Genomic DNA, 8,714 nt, shown 5'->3' on the forward strand with positions numbered 1-8,714 from the left:
CACCCCAGGGGCTTGGCTTCTGGCTAGCCAGGGGCCCTATGTGGGGACAGTTATGTGGCCCCAGGCAGAGAGGTCCTGCTGTCTGTTTGCTGAAGGAGGAAAAACAACACTCGGACTATTGATTCAGCTTCACCTTGGCGCTCCTGGCTCAGCAGCTAGTGTTTGCCCTGGCTGCCCGGGCTCAGATTACGCAAGGCTGGTGGGTGTGGAGCGACCGAGGGGGCTGCTGGAGGCCTGCAGGCCAGGGCTGGGTGGCCCCAGCGTTTCCCAGGAAACTGTATAAAAAAAGAGCCTGAGCCCCTGACTTTGCTGATGTTCTGGGCCAAAGAGGGAGGGTGAAGCCACTGCGATACCCCCTTCCCGTGCTCAGCCCCCAAAGCCCCCATCCCACCTTAGGTTACCCACTCTTTCTTGCCAGGGGCTGTGGGTCTTTGCAGGTAACTCCCTATGGCTGGTTCTCCTTTGCTGAACTAGGAAGCCCTAGTGAGCTGTGTAGACACCGCCCATTAAAAAACTTTAAAAAGCCAACATTTTATTCCTTTATAAAATATACCTGGGTAATTTGGAAAATATACATGACACAAAAGAAAATAACAATTACTCATAATTCTCACCACCTTGAGAGAACCATTGTTAGCATGTGTCCTTCCAGATTATGTTTTGTGGTTTTATATAAATATGCATGTATAAATAGTTTTTTAAAAACAAAACGGGATTATAGGTACCTACTGCTTTATAACCCACTTTAAAAAAAAATAATTAATTAATTTTTGTCTGCGTTGGGTCTTCATTGCTGTGCGCGGGCTTTCTCTAGTTGTGGTGAGCGGGGGCTCCTCTTCGTTGTGGTGCGAGGGCTTCTCATTACGGTGGCTTCTCTTGTTGTGGAACCTGGGCTCTAGGAGTGCAAGCTTCAGTAGTTGTGGCACGAGGGCTCAGTAGTTGTGGCCCAACCCACCTTTAAAAAAAAATAATAATAATAATTAATTAATTTATATTTGGCTGCATTGGTCTTTGTTGCTGCGCACGGGCTTTCTCTAGTTGCGGCGAGCAGGGGCTACTCTTCGTTGCGGTGTGCGGGATTCTCTTTGCGGTGGCTTCTCTTGTTGCAGAGCACGGGCTCTAGGCACATGGGCTGCAGTAGTTGTGACACGCGGGCTCAGTAGTTATGGTTCGCGGGCTCTAGAGCACAGGCTCAGTAGTTGTGGCACACGGGCTTAGTTGCTCCACGGCATCTTCCCAGACCAGGGCTCGAACCCGTGTCCCCTGCATTGGCAGGCGGATTCTTAACACTGCGCCACCAGGGAAGTCCCTAACCCACCTTTTTGACTTTAATTCTGGCAAGCATTTATTCAGTTGTTCCTTCTTATTTTGAGGGACTCAAGCCTTGGTCCTCTTCATCCCACTTCCGTATTCTTGCGTGTGGAGGCGGTCCTTCTGTCCATCTATCCGGCTCACCTTGGGGGCCTGGATTTTCACCCCTCCCCGCCAGAGCCCCTTTCAGGCCTGGAGTGAGCCGTGGGGTGGGAAGGCAGCTTTAGTGCGTGGCTGGGGAGCGACTGACTCTCCCTCTTCTCCTCCCTTGTTCCTCTCAGAGCCAGCAGCCCTCATCCTCCCCGCGCAGTCCCGCCCGTCTTGGTCCCATGCCCCCGCCAGTCAGCCCCGGGCCACAGGCAGTGAGCAGGCACGCGGGAGCCGAGGCCCTGTGACCAGGCCAAGGAGACAGGGGCTCCGGGGTCCCGGCCACCTGTCCCCCCCATGGAGCTGAGGCCCTGGTTGCTATGGGTGGTAGCAGCAGCAGGAGCCTTGGTCCTGCTGGCGGCCGATGCCCGTGGCCAGAAGGTCTTCACCAATACCTGGGCCGTGCGCATTCCTGGAGGCCTAGCCGTGGCTGACAGTGTGGCACGCAAGCATGGCTTCCTCAACCTGGGCCAGGTAGGTGTTCTTCCCTCCTGCTGGCCGAGGCATAGGACATCGCCAGGGGGTGGGGCCAATGAGGGCAGGGGTTCCAGCACCCAGAGCAGGAACTCTGGGGCTTGTCTTCTCAGGGGCATCTGGGTAGTAGGCATGTTATGGGTGGCTTGTCCTGCCCTTGGGCTTCTAGCCTAGGTTGCTCAGTGGACCAGTGTATCCCAGGGGGGTGAGTTCCCCTCGGCCCCCCGCACCTCCTTGCGGGGTCCTGGGCGGGGAGCAGATGCCCACCACCCCCTGCCGTGGTGAGCCTCCCCTTGCAGCCGGTTGTCCACCCCCATCCCCCGCCTCCATGGGGACTGGCAGATGGAAAGCCCGGCTCAGTCTCCCTGCTCTGTTGCAGATCTTTGGCGACTATTACCACTTCTGGCATCGAGCGGTGACAAAGCGGTCCCTGTCACCTCACCGCCCGCGGCACAGCCGGCTGCAGCGGGAACCTCAAGTGAGTGCGGCCCCAGCCCCTCCTGCTGCCACCCTTCCCTTTCAGTTCTCAGGAGGCCTCGCTCTCCCTCCCCGTTCCTCCAGCCACACCATCTCTCCCTCACTCCCTCACAGGTACAGTGGCTGGAGCAGCAGGTGGCAAAGCGACGGACCAAACGGGATGTGTACCAGGAGCCCACGGACCCCAAGTTTCCCCAGCAGTGGTACCTGGTACGTCGCCTCCCTGGCTGCATCCATCCATCCACTGAGGGGTCCCGTGAGTGGGTGAGGCTGACTTCAAGGCCTCCTGTCAGTCTTCCTCTGTCTGCTGAGTAATCTTTCTCCAGCCCATCCTGCTGAGCCCTGGGGAGCACCCTCCCAGAGTGCTTTATAATTCCATGAGCCCAGACAATCGGTGGTGGCATTTGAGGAGTAGGGGCAGGTGGAGAAGGAGCTTTTGGGGGTGGCAAAGGGATTCTCCAAGGTTCCAGTAACCTCACCCAGCAACCACATCTCGTAAGTGCTGGGTGACGGGGGTGGGTGTCTCTGCAGTCTGGTGTCACCCAGCGGGACCTGAACGTGAAGGAGGCCTGGGCCCAGGGCTACACGGGGCGTGGCATCGTGGTCTCCATTCTGGACGATGGCATCGAGAAGAACCACCCGGACTTGGCAGGCAATTATGTGAGGAGGTCGGGGAGGGAGGTAGCCATCCCTGGCGAGGGGAGTCCAGGGATGGTCCTGTTCTGCTGGTGTGTTCAGGCTGACCCTGATGATGGCCATGTCCTTTCCAGGATCCTGGGGCCAGCTTCGATGTCAATGACCAGGACCCTGACCCCCAGCCTCGGTACACGCAGATGAATGACAACAGGTAATAATCTGCTTCCCTTCTGTTTTCCGCTGAGGAAGCAGATGTGCCCTTCCTGAGAGGCTGAAGTCTTTTCCATAGTCCTGGTCTAGCTGGGGCTCTGAGGGAAGATTCGGTCTGAGTGGAGGTGGCCATAGGCCAAGAGGAGTGGGGGGGTGTGGTCTGTGTACAGATGTGGGACAGCAAAGGTAGAGGGGCGTGCATGTGGCCCTTCCTGCTCCTCAGGCTGCACCCACCATGCTCTGTCCACTGTTAATGCTGTGCTCTTGGCCCCGGCAGGCATGGCACACGGTGTGCAGGCGAGGTGGCCGCAGTGGCCAACAACGGTGTCTGTGGCGTAGGCGTGGCCTACAATGCCCGTATTGGAGGTGGGTGTAGGCCTTGGCCACCCGGTCTTTGGGACGACCCTTCCAGTGGGATTCTTCTCTGTTCACTTCCCACCTAGCCAGTGTCTGCCACTTTCCTGCTGTGGATCCTTTTGACTGCACGGCTCTTCTTTAGAGAGTTCTTAGTAACTCAAAAAGCTGAACCCCCTGTGCTGTGGGGTGGAGGGAGTGTTTCTTAGCAGGAGTCTCCCTAACTCCTCACTGTCCACTCCGAGTCCTTACATGGCAGGCCTTGATCACCATGCTCCTTTGGGACCCCAGAGACTCATCCTAGCCCAGAATGTGTAGTTGGGGCCCAGGGAGCTCTCCCCTTTTCCCCTGCGTCTTGTCTTCGAAAGGCAGAGGCTGGCCAGGGAGTTAGGGGCTCAGGGTTTCCCAGCACGGTCCTCTGCCCTCCCCTGCCCATCCTCTGGGTGCAAGGCTGGGTGTGCTCCAGGGAGTGCTCCTGGCAGCTGGACCCACGCAGCATCCCTCTCCCCGCCCCCCTCCACAACCAGGGGTGCGCATGCTGGACGGTGAAGTGACAGATGCGGTAGAGGCACGCTCGCTGGGCCTGAATCCCAACCACATCCACATCTACAGCGCCAGTTGGGGCCCCGAGGACGACGGCAAGACCGTGGATGGGCCAGCCCGCCTTGCTGAGGAGGCCTTCTTCCGGGGGGTCAGCCAGGTGAGGTGGGGGTCCTAGCCCCACCCTAGAAACCAGGCCCAGCCTCTGGGGGCAAACTAGGCGCTACCTTTTCCATACTTCTTTGTTTTTTTCTGTTCCTATTTATTTATTCTTGTGTTTAATTTTAATTTACACAAAGTTTGTTTATTAAATGTTATTAAAATGTTAAGGAACTAGAAAGACAGAAAAAGAGAAAAGTAAATACTAATTACCCATAATTCCACCCTTTGGAATCACCACTCAGAGCATTTTGGTTGGTGGTCTGGGTCTCTTTTTTTTGTGCAAAAAAGGTTGAGATCCACCAGGGGTCTCCCAGGGGAACAGAGGCTGGATAGAGAGTCCCCGGAGAAGGAGGCTCCATCCTTCTCAGTCTCGAGCAGCATCCTCCTGCCAGGCCTCCCCCAAGTCCTGTTCTCGAGTGACCCCAGCCCACTCTGTCCACAGGGCCGCGGGGGGCTGGGCTCCATCTTTGTCTGGGCCTCTGGGAACGGGGGCCGGGAACATGACAGCTGCAACTGCGACGGCTACACCAACAGCATCTACACGCTGTCCATCAGCAGCGCCACGCAGTCCGGCAACGTGCCCTGGTACAGTGAGGCCTGCTCGTCCACGCTGGCCACAACGTACAGCAGTGGAAACCAGAACGAGAAGCAGATCGTGAGTCCTGCCCCGGGTGGCAGCTGGGGAAACGGGGCTGCTTGCTGGCTCTGTCCGGGGCCCCCTTTCTGACCCCATCTACCTTCCACCCGCACGTGGCTGGGTGGTGGTGGCTAAAGCATCATGGGATGGGGGCTAGGGAGCTCTCCAAGACTCCTGGGGACTGTGGAGCCGTCAGTGAAGCCCCTGAGAAGACTCTCCTTAAAAATATGCATTGCTCTTAATGATCGCCAACCTTTAGTTCAATCCTCTCATTCCTCGGGCAAGGGCCAGGCATCGGCCTGTCTACAGCAAGTTAGCAAGGCAGCAGGTGGGACCAAGGTTTCTTGGCCCTGGCTCCCCACTCCTGTTTATGGTGCATAGGGCCTGTGGACAGAGGGAGGGCAGGCAGGTGGCCCCCCTCTGGTGCCCTCCCCGCATTACAGGCCCAACATCATTGTCCTCCTGGTAGGTGACCACTGATCTGCGGCAGAAGTGTACGGAGTCTCACACAGGCACCTCTGCCTCTGCCCCCTTGGCAGCGGGCATCATCGCTCTCACCCTGGAGGCCAAGTAAGTGGGTGGGGGCTGAGGCGCAACCCTGTCCCCACCAGCGCCCCCTGCAAGGCAGGCCTTGGTCTCCAGCTTCTCTCCGAAGAGACAGCCCCCAAGCCTCTCCGTCCCTCCTCTGCAGTAAGAACCTCACCTGGCGGGACATGCAGCACCTGGTGGTACAGACCTCAAAGCCAGCCCACCTCAATGCTAACGACTGGGCCACCAATGGTGTGGGCCGCAAAGGTGAGGACAGGGCTGCGTTGGGGGTTGCGGGGGCCCTGTGTGCCTCCCAGCTGACCCCGCCTTCCCTGCCCCACAGTGAGCCATTCGTATGGCTACGGGTTACTGGACGCAGGTGCCATGGTGGCTCTGGCCCAGAACTGGACGACGGTCACCCCCCAGCGGAAGTGCATCATCGACATCCTCACTGAGCCCAAGTGAGGGCTGGACCCTGGCTGGGAGGGGGCAGGTGGGACCTGAGGGGCGCAGGGGTGCCCGCTGGTCCCCCTGGGCCAGGCTGATAGACCATCACGGTGCTCTCTGCGCAGGGACATCGGGAAGCGGCTGGAGGTGCGGAAGACTGTGACCGCCTGCGTGGGGGAGCCCAGCCACATCACGCGGCTGGAACACACTCAGGCGCGGCTCACCCTGTCCTACAACCGCCGTGGTGACCTGGCCATCCACCTGGTCAGCCCCATGGGCACCCGCTCCACCCTGCTGGCCGCCAGGTGCTTGCCCTCTCCTCTGTCCAGCTTGTCCTGTCCCTCACATCCACGTGCATTCATTCATTCACTCACACAGCCCTGAAGGGCACCAAATACTTTTCCACTGTTGGCATTTTGGGAAGGATGGTTTTTGTCCTGTGAGACTGTCCCATGTTGCAGGAATCCCTGATTCTGCCCATTAAATGCCATGTCTGTGTGCCTTCCCATGTGTAGTACCCTTGCACATTTCCAGAATCTTCTGGTTGAGAACATTTGGCCTCCTGGGAAACACCCAGCAGGCATTTCCAGCCCAGCGGGGTTCTGCTGCACTGGGGGGAGGGGGTGTGGTCCATGTGCTGTGGGCTCGGTGTCCCCTGGCTGGGGTCTGCCAGAGGCGTCAGGCAGCTATGTGCACCTTCCTCCCCAGGCCGCACGACTACTCTGCAGACGGGTTTAACGACTGGGCCTTCATGACGACCCATTCCTGGGACGAGGACCCCTCTGGCGAGTGGGTCCTGGAGATAGAAAACACCAGTGAAGCAAATAACTATGGTATTGGGGGTGCTCGAGGGCTGGGGATGGAGGAGGGGCGCTGGCGGAGTCTGGGGTGCCGGGCGTGGCTTCTGACTTTTGCTTCCCCCCTCAACTAGGGACACTGACCAAGTTCACCCTCGTGCTGTACGGCACGGCCCCCGAGGGGCTGCCCACACCTCCTGAGAGCATCGGCTGCAAGACCCTCACGTCCAGCCAGGCCTGTGTGGGTCAGTCGTGGGTGCTGCAAGGGCTTGGGAACCTGAGGCTGGGGACAGAGGGCGCCTGTCCTGAAGGAGGAAAAGGGGTGTGAAGGGATGCTGGGACCCCAGGGTCACCACAGTCGTGGGGCAGGTGGGAGCTCCTGGGGACAGTGGTGACTGCCTGGGGCTGCAGGTCCACAGGCTGCCACTGTCGTGGGGCTCAGGGCCCAACAGCCATGGGCGGCTTGGCTGACGCCCACCTTCTGCCCCGTGCCGGCAGTGTGCGAGGAAGGCTTCTCCCTGCACCAGAAGAGCTGTGTCCAGCGCTGCCCTCCAGGCTTCGCTCCCCAAGTCCTCAACACGCACTACAGCACCGAGAACAACGTGGAGATCATCCGGGCCAGCGTCTGTGCCCCCTGCCACGCCTCGTGTGCCACGTGCCAGGGGCCAGCCCCCACAGACTGCCTCAGCTGCCCCAGCCACGCCTCCCTGGACCCTGTGGAACAGACATGCTCCCGGCAAAGCCAGAGCAGCCGTGAGTCGCCGCAGCCGCAGCAGCCGCCACCTATGGAGGTGGAGGCAGAGCCGCGGCTGCGGGAGGGGCTGCTGCCCTCACACCTGCCCGAGGTGGTGGCCGGCCTCAGCTGCGCCTTCATCGTGCTGGTCTTCGTCACTGTCTTCCTGGTCCTGCAGCTGCGCTCGGGCTTCAGCTTCCGAGGGGTGAAGGTGTACACCATGGACCGTGGCCTCATCTCCTACAAGGGGCTGCCCCCCGAAGCCTGGCAGGAGGAGTGCCCATCCGACTCAGAAGAGGACGAGGGCCGGGGCGAGAGGACCGCCTTTATCAAAGACCAGAGCGCCCTTTGACGAGCGCCTACTGCCCGCCCCTTCGAGCCCATCCCCTCCTGGGGCACTTTTTAATTCACCAAAGTATTTTTTTATCTTGGGACTGGGTTTGGACCCCAGCTGGGAGGCAAGAGAGGCAGAGACGGCTTCCCACCCTACCCTTGGGCCCCCCAGCTGCCTGAGGTGGGACCCCAGGACCAGCTGGGGAGCAGGGGAGGGCCTCTGCCCACCCCCAGCACGCCTGCGTGTGGAGAAAGGAGTGAAACCTTTAGGGCAGCTTTCCAAGGTCCAGGCCCCAGCCAGAGTTCCCTGCGGAGTGAAGAGGGGCAGCCCTTCCCTTATGGGATTCCTGACCCGGGCTGCAGTTCTCGCCCCTTCCCTGTCCCTCTAAAGCAATAATGGTCCCCATCCAGGCAGCAGGGAGGCTGGCCTAGGGGGTATTTGAAGGAGGAGGCCACCTCTCTAAGGGCTTTTGCATCCCTGACCCCATCCCCCACCTCTGGTGAGCCTCGGGCGGAAGCAGTAAGCGAAGGAAGGGACCAAGGCAAGGCAGGTACTTCCAGGGTGCACACGTGTGTGTGTCCCTTTGCCCACCTCCACTACAGCTGGCTGCCTGCTGAGCGAGGCTGGCCCAGCCCCGTGCTGGTGTGCTGACCACCCTCCCCTCTCTGGCACCCTCTCCTCCTGCCAGGGCCCAAGTCCCTGTTTTCTGAGCCCGGGGCTGCCTGGGCTGTTGGCACTCACAGTCCCGGAGCCCCTGGGTGGGTGGTGGGGAGGGACGGTGGCCCAGCCGGCCTCTCCCGCCTCCCACCCGATGCTGCTTTCCCCTGTGGGGATCTCAGGGGCTGTTTGAGGATATATTTTCACTTTGTGATTATTTCACTTTAGATGCTGATTTTTTTTTTTTTTTTTTTGGTATTTTTAATGGGG

General features: G+C 59.5%; 1 protein-coding gene across 1 annotated transcript; it reads left to right on the forward strand.

Moving 5' to 3' along the window:
- The first annotated feature begins 1,592 nt into the window (after positions 1 to 1,592).
- FURIN (furin, paired basic amino acid cleaving enzyme) lies at positions 1,593 to 8,698 on the forward strand. Its single transcript, XM_024766486.1, has 15 exons — positions 1,593 to 1,932; positions 2,312 to 2,410; positions 2,524 to 2,619; positions 2,941 to 3,069; positions 3,180 to 3,256; positions 3,533 to 3,621; positions 4,137 to 4,309; positions 4,754 to 4,966; positions 5,418 to 5,518; positions 5,640 to 5,743; positions 5,820 to 5,937; positions 6,049 to 6,228; positions 6,632 to 6,756; positions 6,855 to 6,965; positions 7,219 to 8,698. The coding sequence occupies exons 1-15, from the start codon at positions 1,756 to 1,758 to the stop codon at positions 7,803 to 7,805; spliced, it is 2,379 nt and encodes a 792-aa protein (XP_024622254.1). The 5' UTR covers positions 1,593 to 1,755; the 3' UTR covers positions 7,806 to 8,698.
- The last annotated feature ends 16 nt before the right edge of the window (positions 8,699 to 8,714 follow it).

This window comes from Neophocaena asiaeorientalis, unplaced genomic scaffold, assembly GCF_003031525.2.
Source record: "Neophocaena asiaeorientalis asiaeorientalis breed wild unplaced genomic scaffold, Neophocaena_asiaeorientalis_V1.1 scaffold346, whole genome shotgun sequence".
Lineage (NCBI taxonomy): Eukaryota > Metazoa > Chordata > Mammalia > Artiodactyla > Phocoenidae > Neophocaena > Neophocaena asiaeorientalis.